This window comes from Ambystoma mexicanum, chromosome 8 (genome assembly GCF_040938575.1).
Source record: "Ambystoma mexicanum isolate Mex_15411 chromosome 8, UKY_AmexF1_1, whole genome shotgun sequence".
NCBI classification, from domain to species: Eukaryota; Metazoa; Chordata; class Amphibia; order Caudata; family Ambystomatidae; genus Ambystoma; species Ambystoma mexicanum.
Window position 1 is genome coordinate 305631227 of NC_090929.1, and position 21719 is coordinate 305652945.

The 21719-nt window shown below is 43.8% G+C and overlaps 1 protein-coding gene across 1 annotated transcript in view; it reads right to left on the reverse strand.

The window, feature by feature from the left end:
- Positions 1–21719, reverse strand: part of LOC138471860 (ficolin-2-like) — a 450860-nt gene that overhangs the window by 362399 nt on the left and 66742 nt on the right. Inside the window, exon 3 of the mRNA XM_069609719.1 lies at positions 6622–6684. Within this exon, the coding sequence (XP_069465820.1) occupies positions 6622–6684 (63 nt within the window). The remainder of the gene's footprint in view (positions 1–6621; positions 6685–21719) is intronic.

Here is a 21719-nt window from a genome sequence, read left to right on the forward strand (position 1 = left end):
TGTTGTCTACAAGCAATATATCATCCGCATATGACAGACGGCAACATTACTGTATTATCTTTGTCTATATGTGCATGTTAAAACAGGAATACATTAGCTGTAAAATATAGCTTTTGGAATATATGGGATCAAGTACTCGTTTGCCAAAGTTATAAGGATATTGCAAGTCACTGGGGAGTTCTGTGACCAAATAAACGAAAGATACCAGAGGCAAAGTTCCTTTAAAAAGTCATGGAACTGCAAGGTGACTTGCAATAACCTTTTTAGATACAGTAGCGGGTATATTATTACTTATAGTACCTGCCCACACACTGTCATCCCATTTAATAACTGACCTCATCTAAGAGATCTTCTATTTGCTAATCCATATAAGCAATGTAGAATCTGTTTGGATTTTAGGAAGCTAATATGCAGCTCTTACTGTCTTGTAGAAAAAAAGTTTAATTATTTTAATAACATTCTGTGAAAAAAGTTTTCATTTTGTACTTTAAGATAAGTAATAACATGCAGCTTCTTGCTCACATACGTTAATCTTCAGCAATGCCCAAATTAAAGATTTTACCACAAACAGTTCCTTGGCAATTAATCACTGTAAAGTGTCATAGAAAACTATTTAATAAGCAAGGAATTTGAAATGCTTCTAAAGACTTTTATTAACTGCTGCATTGACAGCTGGAATTCTGGCCTTTGCTGGCTCAAGCAGCAGGCTTTGTGATGGGATGGTTATGGAGCAGTTGTGATGTCATTTTTTTAGAACCAGTCAGTTATGATGTCACATCTAGCCTATAATAAGAAAATTATTTCCCGGCTTTTATAGGGACATTTCAAGTTGCCTTTGTTATAAATGGATGCATTATGTTGATCTATATTATATAATGTTGTATTCTTGAAAAGAAAGTTATAAATTCATGCAATAGGGGATGAGAAATAATGTATTCGCAGTCAATACTATTAATACTTTGAATAGATCGATTAATTGGGTGGTTCTAAATAAGATGTCATCATTTGGACGTTTTTGTTTTGATCTTTGGGAGATTAGGGTGGTCATGGCGGAGAGAGTTGAGCTTAGGTTGGTGGTTGGAAGATATTATAGGAATGTTAAAGTCACCCCTGAACCCCATTGGGTCTTTTTAGAGAATGGAGTCAAGGAGAAGTACAAGATCACAGAAGAAAAAGTTGATAGGGCATGGGGGCGTCAATTCAAGAGAATAGAAGGACGGCTGGGTGGAAGGAATTTCGTGACAGTGAATTCAAAGTAGGTAGGTAGAAAGTTGTATATTGAAAGGGGTCATTGCAGTTTACCTTGCTGATCACTAGACAATCCTCACCACCTCTTAGAATGTGAGTTTGTCTGCAGGGCAGCAGGGGGAGTGATGTCATGCAGAGTGATCCAGCTTCTTATTACATCCATGACCACGAGTGGAGGGTTGAGAATGTTGAATAGATTAGCGAGGAAAGAGGTTTTTCACAGACGGATTTGGCATTCCAGAGCCCAAATGTGAGGGTAGTGTGTGTGTGAGAGAGAGGAAGGAGGGACTAATAAGGGGAGCTACGGGGATACATTATTTTGGAGTTTGTGTGTTGGTCTGGAGGCCTTTTCTGGGTGGTGCAAAAAGAATGGATGCAATAAGAGGCAGAGATGGGGTGAAAGAAAATAGTGGGACAGCGAAGGGGGAAAGGACACATATAGAATAAGGGAAGAGTAGGGAGAGAGTGAACATGAACATTAAGGGGCTAGGGATGCATTATGTTGTAATGGTTTGGACGAGGAGTATGAAGTGAGTGGGTGCCAGAATGCTGCTAGTGGCTGGCTTATGTGGTTGTCAGTGACCAAAGAGACATTTATGTGAGAGACAATACTGGACCACTAGTGACCAAAATGCAGTTATATATATCCAATACCAGTCCCCAAATGATCCAAGTGCTATAAATGATGTAATACAAGCCACGTGTATAAGGAATATTGGGCCAAAGGGGGCAAAAACACTATTTCAAATAGGCAATACTGGGCCACTGGCGTCCAAAACACAATTTAAATAGGCATCACTCTGCCACTAGCAACCAAAATGCAGTTTTAAATTGGCAATGATGTCCCCTGCAGGATTGTTCCAAGGTGCACCTGGCCAGGCATTGCATCACTCTTTATGGACTCCTTGTATCGCACTTCTTCACAACCTCGCTCAGACCCCAGAAAGAGGGAAGTGAACACCCCATAATAAAATATTTATTTTCTTCTCTGTATCTGTGTTAGCATCACTTGGTATATTTGGGTGTTATTTATATCTGTAACAGGCTACTGTGAACCAATTGAGTGGCACAGAGCACAGTATTTATAAATGTCTTAAAGTTAGCTTTTCATTAATTAAAGGTTATTGCTTTATTAACACCCGGGGAAGGCGGCTGAAAACACAGGCGGGAACACACAGTGTACTGCCCATGTTTTCCAGCCAACTGTGTCCCTTCCCCATGTGCCTCCATCTTGATTGTGGGGCAGCAACATGGAACCTCTCCATGTTGCCTCCCCATGCCCTGCTCCCCACGACCACCATTGACATCCCACACCATTGACATCCCACACCTATGCCCCCCACCCCTACCTCCACACTTACCTGCTGTATCGGAACTTTGTGCTCCCATCTGGTGCTCCTTCCCGCCTTCGACAGTCATAATAGAAATAGAAAAAGGACTAGCCCAGTCCCTTGTATATTTACTATGGTGGCGGCCATATTGTTTTTTTTTTTTAGATTGGTCTCACGCAGTGCACGGAAACCCAACTCCTGCAACAATAAAAAACACAACTATTTGTACCCCAGATGAACCCTTGGGTGTGAATAGCAATCACCCATGCTTGGGGGGTAACGGCCAGAGCCCTTGCTGTGGCCCTCACTACTTACAGGCCAACCTAGACTCACCGGCTGTGTACATCACCCTAAGATGTGAGATTGCTAAATTGACTCCCTGTGTGAATTGAGGGTTAGCTCGGCTAGATTGTTAATATGCACAATGGTGTATGGTCTGCTGTGCTTCATCTCTTTGTGCAGAGTATAATAACACTGGTGTTTACAAGCAGGGCCACAAACACTGCTGCTCTTTCTTCTTCACTGTCTCTTTTACATCATCCCTGTAGTTCCAGGGATGAGCTGTTCCCTATTGCTACATTCTTACTCCAGAAGTGCAGAGAGAGCGTAACTCTCTCTGCGGGATAGTTGAAAGTCAACAGCAATGAAGAGCACTAATACTAAAATAGGTCTGACATATCTGAAAGATTTTCAAAAACATATTTTCTCTCGAGTTATTTATGAACATGATTTGATGCTTTGAAACTACTTTGGCAGTGACTCGGCAGAGTACAAACCATATTAACATAACATGTATAACATTGCGTCGCACAATTATGTGGTGCTGTCCCACAGTAACCCACGTAAATTTGCGATGCTGCCTCCCACAGCTTTACTGCAGCTATCTACAAACAGGTGATGATTTTCTCCTCCCAGCTACCTATGCATGAGGGAGGCTCTTGTCCACTCTATCACATGTGGAGATATGATGCTGCGGCTTCCCACAGTCTTACCTGTGAATTCGTGACTATCTCAAACGATTACCTGTTAATTTATATCAGTACCCGGGTGGGGAATGGCAGCCTCCCAGCCAATGAGCAGGTTCGGAACGGAGGAATTACCACATGGTAATACCCCGCTCCAAGCTTGCTCACGGCTGGAGGCTGTCATCTTTCTGCGCCGGGAAATCAGGTAGGTGCTTCAATTCACCTTCCCTCCCCTCCTGGCCCACCGTCCCACTCCACTGATTCCCCCCTTACCTCCACTTACCTGCTTTTTTGCACCCCTTTGGGAGCAGATGTGCTGGAAACCCTTATGTCACCAGCGCATCTGCTCCTGATCTGCGACATGCCGCCATGGAAAGGAAGAAGGGACTACGTGCAGTCCCTGCTCCCGTTTCAATGGCGGCCATTTTCTTTGTTTACTTTTTTAATGGTGCCAAAGAAAGGGAAAAAGGACTACGTTTGCCCTTCCTTGCGGGCATTTTTTAAATTAATTTTTTCACAACAGAAAAAAATGCTTTTAGTACCCCGGTCTTACGGGCCAGGGAACTAATAGCAATAAGCCCCTCGGAGGTGGCATTACCATTTTTGGAATCCATAAGACTCCATGGAGATTTTGGCATAATTACCCTCTCAGCACTTGTAATTCTCTATCTATGCTGTGGTAATTCTGCCGATTTCTATTTTCAAAGTGGAAGATTCACCTCCTATTTTGATGGTTGGGAATCCTCCACTGTCCTGCTAAACTTGAAATTCTTTGGTACAGTAACAATTATGGTAATTCCGTTCTTTTACCACACCGCCCTTCGTCTGTGTTATCTTTTGGAATAGTCTCCAAGTGTGCTATCCTTGCCATCGTCCATGCCATTTGTCACTTGTGCCTTTTGGTGTACCTTCTAGTGATCCGTGTGCTCAAGTTGTGCCTTTTTGCCATCTGGTGTGGTTTTACTGCTGTGCTGAAGTAGTTTTGGTACATTGAATCTTGAGGTGCGCTCTGGCCCTTTACCATAAGTGCTTGCACACATTCAACACAACCGGTTTTATCATTTTTTGCTTTTGTCTGGCCAGCCAGCCAGTGCCTGGTTTGTGCAAAGTATTGAACCTCTTGCTCCTTGTTCGCTATGGTTTTCTGAGGGGTTCAATATAATTGGTCTGACCCCTTGAGCTGTTCTTTTTTTACAGTCAGTTGTGCGCCCCTCTATCAATTAGAAATTCTTTGTATTACTTATTCATATTTAGATGGCCATGCAATGGGCCCTCATCGATGCATACTGCACTCTTGTGTACACGTTCAGAAATTTGGCAAGTGAATGAAGGCCTCTCTATGTCCCGAGGCAAATTCTTTAAGCCTTGGTGAGCTTTATTTTTCTGCAAAGTCACAGTTTTGTTTGTAGTCCCTACCTTTCAGGTTTGCCTTTAGTAACAGATTTGCTACTTCCTGCCTTGGCTGTAGTGACCTGCTGATGGTAGACATGATAAGTGTTTAGGGTGAGGTGGAAAGAGCACCCTGTCAATTTGGGGATCAGTTGTAGAGTCACAGGTGTTTGATGATGGGGACTGCTAGTGGTTTATGCAAACCTTTGCTAATGACCATTTGATTTGTGATTTTTTGCTTTATTTTGATCATTTACAGGGTTGTGTATTATTCGGTCCTGATGAAGGTGGATGCAATTGAAAACCGCAGAAACATACAGAATTTTGCATGCGCATAAACATTGAAATGTAATTAGCTCTGTATGCTGGGATGTTTGAGAACATTTCTCTATGTCGACCATTGATGTTTTCCACCCCTCTAGATTAGGTCGAGAATATGTTGTCCTTGTCCCTTGGTGTTTTCTGAGGGATGCATGGGGAACGAGAAGACGAGCGTCTTGATTATTTTTTTTGCGGTTTTGGATATTCTGGGTTTACCACCTCGGTCTGTGTTTTTCTGTTGAAATATGGGGTATTTGTCATGCTTATGAATTCTTGTGTTTATCTTTTTAACTTTATTGGTATGTGTTGTTTGATATGTGTCTAGTGGCAACACTTTTGCATGATATAAATATATTTTTATAATTGATTCATAATTGATGATTGAAGTATTAAATGAAGTTGCTCATTCCATGTGAGTATGAGGAGTTATTTGTTAGTACCCATTAGCAGGGTTGCATAGTTTGTCTGATGAGTCTTTGGCCTGGTTTAGTAAGTAAGAAGTTTAGGAATAAAACTCATTCCTGATGTGAACACACTTTTTGTGAGCTATCATTTGCAATAATACCTGACAGTTTCTGGTAGCTCCACAGGTTTTTATAATTGTAAATGTCTTTTATCATTGTCTATTGACTCCTGTTTTACTAAAGTTTCCAATACATTTTTATATGAACTAGAGCTTCATATATCACTTGCAACTTTGTAGGATGAGCGTGACAGCAGTGTGACCTATACAGACCAGCAAAAATGTTGCCAGGATTGGCTTCATGAATTTGACGATCACTCAAAACTGGTCATTTCCTGAAGCTGATGGTTTGTAATTTGAACTCATAACTCTTTGCTGCCATTCAACAGGGTCAGTTACAAAACCATACGACACGGGCCCAGTGAGCATAGATGCCAGAAAAGAGCCAGTTATCTAGAAAATCCACGAAAATAGATCAACATACAGTATAAACAATGCACTATTTCATGTCATTCATATGGTGATTTCCTGGGCATGTGGCCACATTCTCCAGAAAATGAAGCATGCTCTGGTGACACTGTTGTTCCAGGTGCTGTACTTAATGATAGCATTTCCTATCAGGCAAAGCATCAAGAAACATTATCCCTCCTGTTTTCCAAAGTAGCAGCATGCAGAGAGCTTGAGCTCTCTTTAAGCAGACCAACGTAGAAAGTGATCCTTGTTCTACTTGATCAAAACTACTTTTTCCAAGTTCAAGCATGACATTGAAGTACAAGAAGGAGATGTGGGAGAACAATGTGACAAATCAGGGAGATACATATATAATCATGAAGAGGCATTTTGCATAATAATATCCTTTCTGTGGCCCATTAAAATTATCCATTTACAATGTATTCATACTTACCAGACACACCTTCATCTCCTTTTTGGCCCCTCTTTCCAGCACGCCCCAGAGATCCATTACTCCCTGCACATATAGAAAAATTGAGGTAAGACAATGCACTATGGCAAAAGTACTATATTAGCAAAGAACAAAAGAACAGATAGTTCAGTCAACCTCTGGATGAAGGTTAGATCATTGCTTTACAAGTGCCGAGCTTGATTTACGACCAGCAATATGATGGGTTACATATGCATACTGGGCTGTTTGCATAGTTCAAAGGGGGTATTTATTGGACAACATGTATTGGGGTTAGATTGAGAATAGACGTGGGGGGATAAGAGGAAGGAATTAGGCCTTTCTAGGAAGGACTATAGAAAGAGGGAGTGTCTTAGGTGTATGGTTAGAGATTCCAGAGGTTGGGCCAGAAGAATAAGAAGGCTGTGTGTTATCCTTGTTGGTCTCTTAGATCTTCAGTAGTAAATGTGCTGCTGCATGAAAGAGCTTTGAGGGGGAAGAGGGTCTTGCTGTCCAGTGAAGAAGGCAGTGCCCATGTTTGGGGCGAGGACTGGTATTTATTTACGCCATGGATCAGAAATGTCTGGCAAGGAGGAGATGTTGATCTTCCAGAGGAGGCTCAGTTGATAGCAAGGCATCTGAGCTTACTTTTGCACATGCTCCTTGAATAGCATTTTGTGATCTGTGCATTAGCCCGGAGCCTTGACAGCAGAGGGGAGTATGGGAATACACTTACAGGTTATGGGAAGGCGTTTGTCTCAACTGATGAGAATGAACTGTTTTTGTTGAATGGAGCAGACTGCCAACATCTATGTTAGAATCTGAGGCAATGGATTTCGCCAACACATGGCACCTTCAGGTAAGATGAACAAAGCAAGGCAAATGACATATTCTAAGTGGCCCAGACCTCATTGTTTGTCTAGAGAATGCCAAAAAGGGTGAGACCTGGTGATGACAACCATAACCAATGGCACCAGGAAATGTTGGCAGATTGCTAATGGCCTAAATTTGACTCAATCAGACATCAATGGAGTCTCTGACCTTGAGTGGATTGCCTATATCCCCAATACTTTGGGTGGCCTCAATCCCAGACAGTCCCACATTTCCAAGCTACCTGGAGTTTGGAGGTTTGGGAAAACCAAGGAAGAAGTTGCCAGGTTGATCAACATCAACAAGTCCTCTTGGGCCCTGGGGCCAAATTTCCTTCGCAACTTACTGATCGAAACTGAAGTTGCGCTATGGGAGGACATCCTCTAACTCCTTTTCTGCTGTATTGCTGCCACTCAAGCTGTCTCCCATTCCTGACATGATAGTAGCTTGGACCCGATTTTAAAAAAAAAAGGTTATCATGCTGACCCTAGCAATTACCACCTTTTGGCAATGTTCCATCTAAGGTATTTGCGAGGGTCTCCCTTGAGGAACTAAATAGCTGAGCAGAGGCTGAAAACCTCATCATTCCCTGGAACCAAACTCGCTTCAGGAAGGGCTGTTCCACTGCCGTTAATACTTTTGCCCTTACTGCTATTATTCAGCAAGCCTGGCAGATCCGTAAGAGACCCGTCTATGCAGCGTTTGTAGATTACAGCGCTGCATGCGTTAACAGCCAAAGAGACCATTCTACTTAAGGAGTACATCAAATATAACGTTGTTAAGGGATTTATCCAACACTCTTCATCCACTGCTGGGGCACATGTCTTTTTTATCCCGAACAAGGATTATTCAGACATAGGGCCTCATTACACGGTAGGCGGTGAGCCATGGCGCTATTAGCGCCATGGCTCATGCCGGTAAAATACCGGCACCGCCTTGGCGGAAAGGGGATTTACCGCCCCATTCCAAGGTTGGAGGGGCGGTAAATCCCCTTTCCGCCATTGCCCTTCCCCATTCCCATTTCTGCCCCATAGGGCTCTATGGAAATGGGGAAGGCGCTAATTACGGCACCGCAATTTTGCGGTGCCGTAATTAGCTCCGAGGTCCCTTAGCGGGTTGGATTTTAATGCCTGCAAGAAGCAGGCGTTAATTCCTCCAACCCGCAAAGGGACCTCGTAGTACGGCGGTAAGGGTTAACGGTCACCGTTGCCATTAACGGTGACCATTAACCCTTACCGCCGTCCGTGTAATGAGGCCCATAGTCTCTTTTGGTTGTATGACAGACAGATGAATGGCATCACAGTAACAAAAGTTACCCTCTTCCACTAAGTCAATCCCTGATAGATCAAGTACAAGGGGCCAAGATATGCACCAAGTATGACCTTAGGGGTGAATATAACTTGATCCGAGTCCATCCTGGAGATGAGTGGAAAACCGCATTCCGGCAAGAGAGTGGCATTACGAATCCCTCATTATGCCCTTTGGGTTATGCAACGCACCAGCTGTTTTTCAAAATTTCGTCAATGAGATGTTCCATCCTTACCTTGATCAATATGTAGTCATCTACTTAGACGATATTCTGATATACTTTGATTCCTTGGCTCTCCATGTGATGCATGTCGAAGAAATATTGAAACTACTAAGGAAACATAACCTCTATGGCAAACTATCCAAATATTCATTCCATCAGACAAAGATTGCCTTTTTGGGCTATATTCTGTCTCCAGATGGGGTCAGTACGGATCCCAAGAAAATACAAGAAATTCAGGAGTGGCCTACACCCAAAAACGTCAAAGAACTCCAAAGATTTGTATTTTTGTATTATTTGCAATCATAATTTTTATTGAAACTTTCACAAAATAATACATTCATCTTGCATAGACATATTTTGCATATAAGATAAAGCCTCCTCTTCGCACATGCAAAATTCCAATAACAGAACCAACCCAACTCTCTCCAGCAACCTTTAGGTTTTCAACCATATCCCTGCTCCCCTCCCCTGCCCACTATAAATCATAATATACCCAAAATGGAATGTACTGTCTGTTACTGATAATGAACCAATCACACTTGACAGTAACAGTAACCCTAGTCCAACTTCCTCCATGAACATGCCTTTCTGACGGGTATAGGTTGCATACACCTTTCCACTGTCTTTGTTTGTTGCCTCCAGTCCAAGCTTGGGTACTCCATATTTGTATAATTTGCTAGACACCATCATGGATGCTTGATTGAAAAGGGAGCTGAATCATCACCTCCTAAGTAGGCCTGCTTTTAACTACCTTGATTAGCATGAATGCATCTGGTAATCAAAATGTACAAAAAATAAGTAATAAAGGAACAAATTAACGTCTAAAATGAACGAACGAGAACCTTCGAGAGCCAATGTGGTCGGGTACACAATCAGCTCCATCACTGCAAGCTAACTGGTACAGTTAACCCGTTAGATGGAGGAACCAAATGTCCCCTATTCTGGTGGTTGCCGCCCTTCAATCCGGCCATGCAGATGAGCTCACAGTAAACATTGAATGCACCTGAAATGTGAGAACATCAGGTAGTGAGAGTATATCCAGATTCTTGGGTAGTGAGTACCCAAAGACACACTCAATTTTTATTTGTTTTTATTTTATTGTGTATCTGTAAGGCGCTTATACAGCAAGTAAATTGTGTTTCAAAGCGCCCACAGGGCAACATTAAGGGAACATGGGATTGAAAAACAATTAAAACACTGAACGATAAAGACGGACCTACTGCCCGTGCTTGTGAGTGAGCAGCAGATGTAAGTGCCCAGTGGAGGAAGCGCTAGGGAGAGGTCAGCTGCCAATAAATAGGTAAGTACAGGCCTACAGTGGCATAGGCCATTGGGAGCCAGGGCAAGTGCTGGGAGCGGGTGGAGGCTGAAGGTGATTGGGTGCTGGTGGCCAGTGCCCAGAAGGATACATAAGGGCCCTGGTCACCAATCTCAGCAACTGTGGGATTAGCAGAGGTGGGAGGAAGGGAAGGAGGAGGTAAAGATGAAAGTCTTGAGGAGCTTCCAGAATTTGAGGCGATCCGGCTCAAGATGAAGAGGAAAGGGGATGCTGTTCCATAAGAGGGAGCCAGCTAAGGAAAGAGATCAGCCCCTAGCCCTCCATTTAGAGAAGCGGTCGACACACGGAGAGTACATACCAGCGGAATGTAAAGATCTAGAAGGACGGTATTTATCAAGAGCAAGTTGTAGATAGCGTGCTCCCCAGCCCTAGGCAGCCTTATTGATGATTCAGAGAGATCTGAAATGTATCCTTGCAGCAACCGGGAGCCAGTGGAGAGTTTTTAGGGCGGGAGAGATGCAGTCCCTTTGCTTGAGGCAAAGAACACGTCTTGCTGCCCTATTCTGTATTAGCTGGAGGGGTCGTAGAAGAGGAAGAGGGTAGATTCAGGAAAAGGCTATTGCAGCAGTCTAAATTAAAAAATTTTATTTTCACAGTAAGCAAGCATAAATAAATGAACAGCAGTCCATGAAATTCACACATATCAACCAAGTGAAAGGAAAGTAATCAATTCGCCATAAACAATCCTAACATATAAACATCAAAAATAGAACAAGAAGGAAGAAAGGAAAAGAAGAAAAAGAAAAAGAAAAGGAAGAAAGAGAATAAGAGCGTAGGAGTAGAAGACATAAACCAAAAATTTCAATGCAAAATACTATACCTCAGACAAAAGGGCATTACAAAAACCATCACACAAACTATAGGTATTATACAGATTATGAGTGTTCAAGGGTAAGTACATAATACCCCAGATCAAAGATCAGGTTTATCCATATGTATCAAGAAAGCAGCTCCAAATGTCCCAAAATTTTTCAATGTCACCAGTGAGTTTGTAAATGGCTTTTTCATATGTTGAAACAATAAGTAGCTCCTCCACCCAGTCATCAATGTTAAATGAAGTACTTGATTTCCATGACCTCAATATGAATTTTTTAGCAACCATGCATGCACGAAGCAACCAAACTCTCTTACCAAAGTCAATTTCCTCCAGAGAAGAGTCATCACCCAAAATCAGTAATGAAGCATTCATGGGGATTGTGACATCTAAGATCATACTCAACCTCTCCCGAACCTTATCCCAGAATTGCATCGTCTTGGGACAGGACCAAATCAAATGACTCAGAGATCCTCTCGAACATTTACACTTCCAGCAAAGATTGTTGTCTAAAAGTCGTCTCCTGAATAGTTTCTCCGGCGTCCAATAGGCCCTGAACAACAACTTAGTTTGAGAAGCTGTGAGGGACCAATCCAAACTTACCAAACGAGTGTTTTCACAGCACCTCCGCCAACATCTGAAGTTAACATCTTCCCCCAATTCCTCCGCCCAAATTGCAGGCAATCTCGGATCACCCTTCTGAGTAGCTTTTATAATTCCATACATGGTAGAAGCAGGGTGTGAGGCACTCAAGCATACAGATAGAGCTGTCCAAGCAGGACTCTGACCAGTCAATTGTGGCATCTCAACACAAGCTGAAATAGTAATCTTCAGTTTCCTATATTCAGCAAACGAGCATTCTGACATGTCATACATCTGGCCAAGCTGAGCGTACGTCAACCAGTTGTCCCCCTCAAACAAATCTCCAATATATTTGATGCCAGCCACAAACCATTCCACCCAAAACAGAGGTTTACCCTGATATTTCAAGGCTGGATTATTCCATATGGAGGCATCTGGGTGTAAATATGGGTCAGCACTCACACGATTCGAGAGCTCACACCAGCAGTCTCGCAAGAATGAAGTAAGAGAGCTGACTTTTTTTGATTTGTTCTTCTGAGTAGTCAGCAACGCTTTCGGGTCCAATTGGGAAACAGCACTGCATTCCCAGGATAAGAGGTCAGAATGTTCAGACTGTACATCTCCAGAGTCAATAACTCTGCACAAATGACGAGTAGAAAACGACAAATGGTAGTCTGAGAAATTAGGCAAGTTCATTCCACCCAATTTCAATGGGAGTTGAAGCTTCCAAATTGCGAGCCTCGGAGGTTTCCCATTCCAAATAAAGTTCTGCATAATCCTATTGATCTCTTTAAAGATGTTTCCAGGAGCGCACTGATGATCTTGCCAGACAACTACTGCAAAACCAAGCCGGGCAAACACCACTACCTGGACTTGGGGGGGGGATTCAACCCCCGTTTCATCGAGCAGCCCTGTGCAAGTGGTTCTACCAGGGAGCATTCCTTTAGCTCCACCCGAACGCTTTGCTGGGGACCCGAAAAGGTTCGCCGTGTTCATGAACCAATGCCGCTTGCACTTTTTATGCAGACCAGGAGCTTTTCCAAATGACCAAGCCAAAGTAGCTTTTGTACTGTCATACCTTAGTGGCAGCGCAGCGGATTGGTCAATTCCATTAGTCAACCAGGATGACCCTCTTCTGCGGGATTTTCAGGGTTTTCAATTGAGCATGGAAAGAATATTTGCCAGACATTCACAGGGACAGGCCCTGGATAACGAACTTCTATCCCTACGACAAGGAAACCAGGACCTGCTTACTTATATCGCAACCTTCAATAGGTTGGTGGTGGAAACCGGATGGCCAGAGGTAAAGCGAATTGCATTATTTCATCGTGGACTTCGGGGTGAACTCAAAGATGTTTTGCCCCAAGTTGTGAACCCACCTCAGGATTGCGCAGAATATATAGACTTAGTGGTCCAGCTAGACCACAGACTTCAGAATAGAAAAGCTGATCGAGCTAAGTTCGAGAATCGGGTATTGGTTAAACCCAATGTTACTCCCAAAGGAACAGATGCATCAGAACTAATGCAGATCGTGGACGTTAAGGGACCCTTAACTCAAAAAGAAAGAGAAAGGAGACGACAGATGCAGTTGTGTCTGTACTGTGGGGCCTCAGGACATTTTCTACGGGATTGCCCTATAAAACCATCCAAGAAAGTAGTCGGAGTTGCTGATAGAAATCAAACAGAGCCTGATTCGGGAAACGACCACGCCCAACAAGCGTAGAGGTCCGCTTGCCGAGCTTAAAGAAGGACACTCAGACCTCGCACCTAATCATACCAATGGTCCTTTTTGATCCAAGGCAGCCATCACGTATGCACGCAGTTAGGGCATACATTGATAGCGGGGCCGTAGGAAACTATGTGGACCACAAATTGGCTTCTAGGATGAATCTACCTCTCTGCAAAAAGACTACTTCGGATGTTATCACCACAGTCGATGGAACTGAAATTGCCTCTGGGCCTGTAACTCATTCCACCACAGAGATGAGACTGTTGGGTCAAGATGGGCATCGAGAGACTATTGTGTTTGACTTAATCAAAGCCCCGCAGTTCCAAATAATACTGGGGATACCTTGGTTGGAAACACATAATCCTTGTATTGATTGGCGAGAGAAGAGAGTAACCTTCCCGGAGTGTGCACACACCTGTTACCCTGAAAAAACCTTGAACAAAAGCCTGGCCACAGTCGCTAATCCAGTTATGCAGTTACCTCAGGAATATCAAGAATTCCAGGATGTTTTCCAAAAAGAACAGGCAAACACCTTATCACCTCATAGATCATACAATTGCCAAATCAACCTCATACCCGGTGCACAACCTCCATACAGTAGAATCTACGCCCTTACGGAACCCGAAAACCGTCACCTACGACAATACTTGGACCAATACCTTGCTAATGGCTTCATTCGTCCATCTAAGTCCCCTGCATCTTCAGCTTTATTCTTCGTGCCCAAAAAGGAAGGTGACCTCAGAACGTGCATAGACTACCGCACATTAAACCAGATCACGGTGAAGAACCGATATCCATTGCCTCTGATCCCCGAACTACTAGACCAAGTAAAGGATGCTTGCATCTACACTAAATTAGATCTCCGAGGGGCATATCATCTGGTACGTGTAAAGAAGGGCGACAAATGATAGACCGCTTTTCGCATCAAGTACGGATTATTCGAATATCAGGTGATGCCCTTCGGGTTGTGCAATGCACCAGCAGCCTTCCAGTATTTTATGAACAATGTCCTTCATAAACTCATTGACGTCTGTGTTGTCGTATACATAGACGATATTCTAGTGTACTCCTCCTCAGAATCAGACCATGTTAAGCACGTTCATGCAGTCCTCGAGAAACTACGCCAGTACAAGTTATATGCAAAATTGGAAAAATGTGTTTTTCATGCTACAGAAGTTGAATTCCTTGGATTTATCCTGACTCCAAAAGGAGTCTGAATGGACTCTCAAAAGGTGGACGCAATTCTCAAGTGGCCATCACCCAGTTCAGTTAAAGGGGTGCAAGGCATTCTTGGATTTGCTAATTTCTACCACAGATTTATTCCTGACTTCTCATATGTTGTACACCCCATCACAGCACTTTTGCGAAAAAACAAACGCTTCTTGTGGACCGAAGAGGCTGAAAAAGCCTTCCAAGAACTGAAATTGAAATTCACGTCGGCACCTGTCTTAAAGCATTCACGTCCCGAGCTCCCATACATAGTTGAAACCGATGCATCCAGTTTAGCCATGGGGGCTGTCCTGTCCCAGAAGGATCCAGAAACCGGTCAACTTCATCCAGAAGCATTTTGGTCCAGACAATTCTCGGCCCCCGAATTAAACTATGCGGTTACCGATAAAGAGTTGTTAGCCATCAAATCCGCCTTCAAGGCTTGGCAGCATTATCTTCTCGGTGCCAGGCATACCATTACTGTAATCACCGATCACAGGAACTTGCAGTATTTAAAAACAGCCAAGGCCCAATCATCGCGTCAACTTCGATGGGCCTTATTCCTTGCCGAATTCAATTTCGTGATCACTTACCGACCAGGTTGTAAGAATGGTAAGGCAGACGCTTTATCCCGAACCGGGATGGGAGAAGTATATTCGAACCGGGAACCGGTGCCTATAATTCCTGAACAAAGAATTCTTGGGATAACTACTCTACAGACCGTAGAAGATATTCATTTAAAGATCCAACAACTTTTCGATTCAGCAGCCCTGCAGGACTGGGTTAAAAAGGGCCAAGATTATTCAGTTGTCAATGACCTACCTTACTATCAAGGGCGTCTATGTCTACCACACAAGGAACTACAAGAACAAGTCATCTCCAATTACCATGAAGCTCTGATGGAAGGGCACCCAGGTATTGCAAAAACTGAAGCTAAAATTAAAAGACAATTCTGGTGGCCCACCTGGCGAAAAGATGTAAAGTCATTTGTACTGTCTTGTGGCATCTGCGCCCAGAACAAAAGCCAAAAGAAGAAACCAGCTGGTCTTTTACAACCTTTAGATATTCCACCCACACCATGGCACACTTTGTCTTTAGACTTTATTACAGATCTACCGCCATGTAATGGATTCAACACCATTCTAGTTATTGTGGATCTTTTTTCCAAGATGGCCCACTTTATTACTTTAAAAGGATTGCCTCTGCTTCAATCTTGGCCAAGGAATTTCTCGAAAATATTGTTCGAATACATGGATTTCCTTCCGTATTGATCTCTGACCGAGGTAGTCAGTTAATTTCACAATTTGGGCAGAAGTGTTGTCAATTGGCACAAATCGACGTAAGGTTATCAACCAGTCACCATCCCCAAACCGATGGTCAGATGGAGAGGACCAACCAGACTCTTGAACAATACCTACGTTGTATGCTCCACCAAACCGAAGGTAATTGGAAGGACATTTTATGGATTTCTGAATACGCATACAATAACTCTGTACATTCAGGAACCGGACAAAGCCCCTTTCATATCATATATGGACATCATCCTCGAACCTCAGAACTCGATTCGCCCCAGCATTTAGAAATGCCGGCAGTAACTCATCTGCATTCTACTATTACACAAGCCTTTAAAGAGGCAACAAAACATTTGAAACAAGCAAAAGGGAAATACAAGAAAAATGCTGATCAACATAGAAGTGAGACTCCACCATATCGAATCGGAGACTAAGTTTGGCTGGCTACATGACATATTCCTGTGAAAGTAACTCGGACTTTTAATCCTAGATATTTGGGACCTTACACCATTAAGGCCATTATCAACCCGGTGGCCGTCAAATTAGAATTACCCTCTAATATGCGGATTCATCCTGTCTTTCATGTTTCACTTCTAAAACCAGTTCAACCCGGGACAAGATTAACCAAACCACCTGACCCCATCCTAATAGATGGAAAAACCTGAATTCAAGGTAAAAGACATCCTGGACTCCAAAATGGTTAAATTAAGACTTTTTTATTTAATCGACTGGAAGCGTTACAGACCACAAGAAAGGTCATGGGAACCTAGTGACCACGTTCATGCTCCTCGATTGGTGAAAAAATTCCATCGGGACTTCCCAGACAAGCCAGGGCCAAGGGGAAGAACAACTTTAAGAGGGGCATTGGCGGGGAGTGCTGTCATGATGCCTACCCCCGGGCATCTGGATCAAGTCCATCAGCCCCGGGAGCAGGCATCCAGATATTCATTAAAACCCCAACATCCCCGGCTGGGGGCTGTTTGGATTCAGTCCTGGCGCCTTAGGTGCCAGGCTCATCATAGAAATCAGTCCTGGCGCCATAGGCGCCAGGCTCATAGACTTTACTTACCTTATGCAGACCATGCTGCAAATGAGTCCAGGCCAACGCGAGGCCTGGATGGTATTATTTTATTACAGGGACTATTTTTCACTCAGGTGTGGTTCTGGGGAACTTCTTACCTAGGACTACTTTGCAGGCTATTTAAACCACGCCCGAACAGCAGTCCATGCTTTGCGTTATTCTGCATCCAGCAGTGTGATGCTCACCGTGTCTGCAAGTCAGCATCCAGTGTTCTGCCACGCCCGCCTCAAATCCGGAGCTCCTAGACAAAAGGCAAAGAAAGGAGAAGAGGTTAGATCAGAGACATTATTTGATTCCTTACCTGATTCCGGACCAAGCACATCTCCGAGCCTGGAAAGGACATCATTTCAGCACGCGTTGCTTCGCCAGCAGCAGTGCCGCGTTATACTTACCAGTCCAACGCATCTTTCGACTCTGCGCTGCCTCCATCATTTTCTTCGTCAAAACCAGCACCTGAGGGGAAAACAAAAAGAATAACGAGGTGATCCGAGAAAACCAACAAGGACAATCTCTTTGCCACCATAGGCTTACCTGCTTTACCACCGGAGGTATTATTCTTTAATGCGCCGCATCTTCCTATGCCGCACCTATAAAGGGAGAGAAAACAGCAAGTTAAACTCATGCAACTTTTACCGGACAGTGTTTGGTAATACAGACTCTTACCTGAAAGCCATCAGCTGCCTCCAGGCAAAATTCTTTTGGACCCAGCTGCAACCTAACGAGGGAATGGCACAAGAGTGAACATCGGACATATTGAACTCTTTGAACTTTATAGACACTGGAGTCAATATTCTTCCGGAACTCCTCCAGTACCTTCAACCCAGTGAAGTAACTGGTATCTACGCGCCCCTGCATGCCATGCAGGATGGAGAGCTCATCATTTAAAAACATAAGTTGAGGTTAGCAAAAGGGAATATCGGAGGTGATTAGTGGGGAGAACGAGAACTGTTCGGGGGCCATCACTAAAGTCCACGGGTGGCTAAATCCCTTTCTCCACTTGCAGGAGAATACTTCTACGAGTCCAGCAGAAAAGATTAGGCGGGCCAGTCCAGACTGTCATCTCTTCACTACGCATCACGTTGGTGGAGTCCGCAGCTGTCCGGGTCCGATCGACGCCCCTGTGGGAACCAGGTGAGCGTAACAGACGGCTCAGGATGGTCATGCACCAGGCTTTGAGGCGGGCGGAGGGCCTCGAGGAAACTCTCAGGGACTTGAGGGATTACATTGCTGCATCCCTACGAGACCTCGAGCCCAGGGAACAGGCCTGCCTCCGGAACATCGACGTGGAGTTCGATGATGCCCTGGCCCAGAACATCACTAAATGAGCCGTGGGACTGGACCACCACATTTGTAAATAGTTTTGTAGGTGTAGGTTTCATTTCTTTCTTATTTTTCTAGTGGGCGCATGGACTATGCCCCGCCTTTTTGTAAATAGTTGTTTATTAGGTAGGTTTTTTGTTAGGTTGCCTTTGGATTGTCGGGCTCATGGACCCTTGATTTTATATTTGCACATAGTTATGGACCAGATTTTACTGTATTATTTTTACCATGGAGGAATTGTTTGCTTTTTTTTTTACTTTGGATATTGGTTCATGGACGAACGCTTTGCAGCCATTTTACTTTGGATTTCATTGATTTCAGCATTTATTTTTTTGCCTTTATTTTGGACATCCAGACTTTTTTGTTGTTGTTTTCTTGTGTGATTTCATTTCATTATTCCGTTTTGTATAGAATACATTTTTATTTTTTAATTCATTTGTGTGGTCTTCTCTCATTCGTTTCGTGCATGTCACAATGTGGGTTTTCTCAGTCATGTGTCGCCATTGTGTCGGTCTGACGGACATGTATTCATGGCCATACTGGTTGTTTAGGATCTGTCATGACATGGGGATTTCAATGTGGAGTGGATGGAATGCTTGGTTGGGTGTTTGGACTGTGAGGGTGTGGGGTGAGATTTGGGTGGCCGTAAGGGCCATGGGTCTGGATTGTGATGATGTGTTGGGTGGGGGACATGAGTCGGGCCTGCTGGCAGGTGCCCGTCACAGGGGGTGGGGTGAGGGACATGAGTCAGGGCCTGCTGGCAGGTGCCCATCACTGGGGGTGGGGTGGGGGACATGAGTCGGGGCCTGCTGGCAGGTGCACGTCAATGGGGGGTGGGGTGGGGGACATGAGTCAGGGCTCCCAAGTGCATGGTGCCCTTTAGCCTGCCTTCGGGGCATGGTCTGGGGTGATGGGCTGCCTGTGGGGCATGCCCAGGGGTGTAGGGTGGTCCCCTGTGGTGTGGGCTGCCTGCAAGGCATGGGGACGGGGGATGGGCACACCCGAGAGGGCCCACACTGCCAAATCGCATGTGAAACTCCACGCGCACCCCCGGAATACACGTACCCCGCTCGCGCCAGCGAAATTGCGTGTAAAACTCCATGCGCACCCCCGGAATACACGTACCCTGCTTGTGCCAGCGAAATCACATGTGAAACTCAACGTGCACCCCCGGAATACACGTACCCCGCTCGTGCCAGCAAAATTGCGTGTCAAACTCCATGCGCACCCCCGGAATACCCGTACCCTGCTCGTACCAGCGAATTCGCGTGTAAAACTCCACATGCACCCCCGGAATACACATACCCCGGCGATGCGCAAAAGGATATATATATAGGAAATATAAGGACTATGGATGATTCCGCAACATGCTTAAGCAGAGCTGGATTCCGAAAGCAGAAAGACGTTTTCAGTTTGTCGCAGTTAGAAATCGAAAACTCAACCATGGAGGTGGATCAAAAAAGTGCTTGCTTGGATCAACACCAAGAAGTCAAGGCCATCTTGGGCCTGGATGTGCATACGAACAATGACAGAAAGTATGAAAAGAAAAAGCCTTCTGTCTTAAATGAGAGGCGAGAACATTGAAGACGTGAGAGGTTCATCAAATAGTAGTATTTTAAATGCCGTAAAACTCGAAAACATGGACTACAGTCATGTGGTCAGTTGAAAATAGACACTATGATGAACTGTATAAAAACCAAGAAGACAATACTCCCTCAAATTCTCCAGCACAGTGAACATTTGCAAGGCCGAGTTCAAAGCCTTAATTGACTAGTAGGCTCCAAGTGTGATGATGGATGCCAGGGCTAATTGGTGGGAACCTATGGTTATGACCAGCCCACAAGCACCTGTGTGCCAGCCTGCATGCTGCTTGCCTAGGTGGAATATTACAGAGGGGTACAAGGGTGACAACCAATTATAAAGGGACACGTAATAGAGAGCCCTATAGTTTGTATAACCAATGGGATGTCATATATTTGATGACATTCGTAGTGTCCTGCACAAGAGGAGAGCTTAGTTGCTCCACCTGATGTTAGAGACTCAATCACTTTCCCTGACCAGTATGGAACGTATACCTAGATGTTCCTTGTAAGCCTATCACCATTCCAAATAGTTTTTTGTAGTTTGCAATGCAGGTAGACATCAATTATGACGAGATTTAAGTATATAACCTGATTTATGAGTATAAAGATCGAGCTGACATTAAAACAGTCGCACTTTGCCAACTTCCTCAGTCAGTTTTGATTATTGATGTTTGAGTAATATTCTGCATCTCCATCTGTCTCTAAGTATTGCTATGTCGTCTTAAAGGGCTGGGCCAGATGCCCTATTTAAAGTCAAAAAAGCACATATTTAGCCTTTTTCGTGAACAACGTGTTCAGTTATTACTATGCCTTTCTGTAGGTTTTCGATTGTTGGTGCTTTCTCATAGAGATGTGTCAAACTAACAATTTATTTTTCCAATGCAGTCTGACAAATATTTCTGCCCGCTCTTTTCTTCCCTGCCCCCTGTTGCATCAAAGTACCCCTCATATAGGCTTTCTCTGCTTCCTGTTAAGGATTTCAGTCAGGTGACACACCCTGGTCTTAGCCTAGTATTCAGCGCACGACTGAAATGCTTATTTATTTATATATAGAGTCAATATTTGAGAGATACACCACTCATATCACACCCACTTTTCAAATACCCGGGTCATGATGGACTAGTAACCAGGCTGGTAAGTAAAGGTAATATGTATTCATTTATTTAAAAATTCAAAAGAAATCATACACATTTTAATAAATGGGGCAGCAATCACCAATGGGATGATAATAAGAATAGGAATGTAGGCGATGCACTTAATTAAACCTTTAGTAACACAGATAGAAAACACCAGGGAATAGAAAAACTTTTGGATTTTCGGAAAGATAGCACTCTAGTTAGGATTTCCCCCTGCAATGTTCCCTCAACCCACCAATAATCTCTTCTGAATGGATATAAGGAAGCAGCACACAGTTAGGAATATTAATCTGGAAAAGGAATTCAAATCTAACTTTCCCTCCTCAAATGAGAGTGAAAAAAGGATTTGAAACCCTTGCAATGCTAAAAATAACAATCGGAAATGGATGAATGAATTAATGAATGTGTGCAAAAACCTTGAAACAAATACAGTTCCTCACTACAGCAACCATGTAGAAGGACAAACAATCACAAGCAATGTATAACCAAGAGCATACAGTTCGGAAATGAGTGGCAGGTTTCAAAACATGTTGCAGGAAAGACACGTTGGAAAATTAGCAAACCTTTGCAATTCCCACCTAAATTTACCAAAAACGGGTGAAAAATTGTAGATACAAT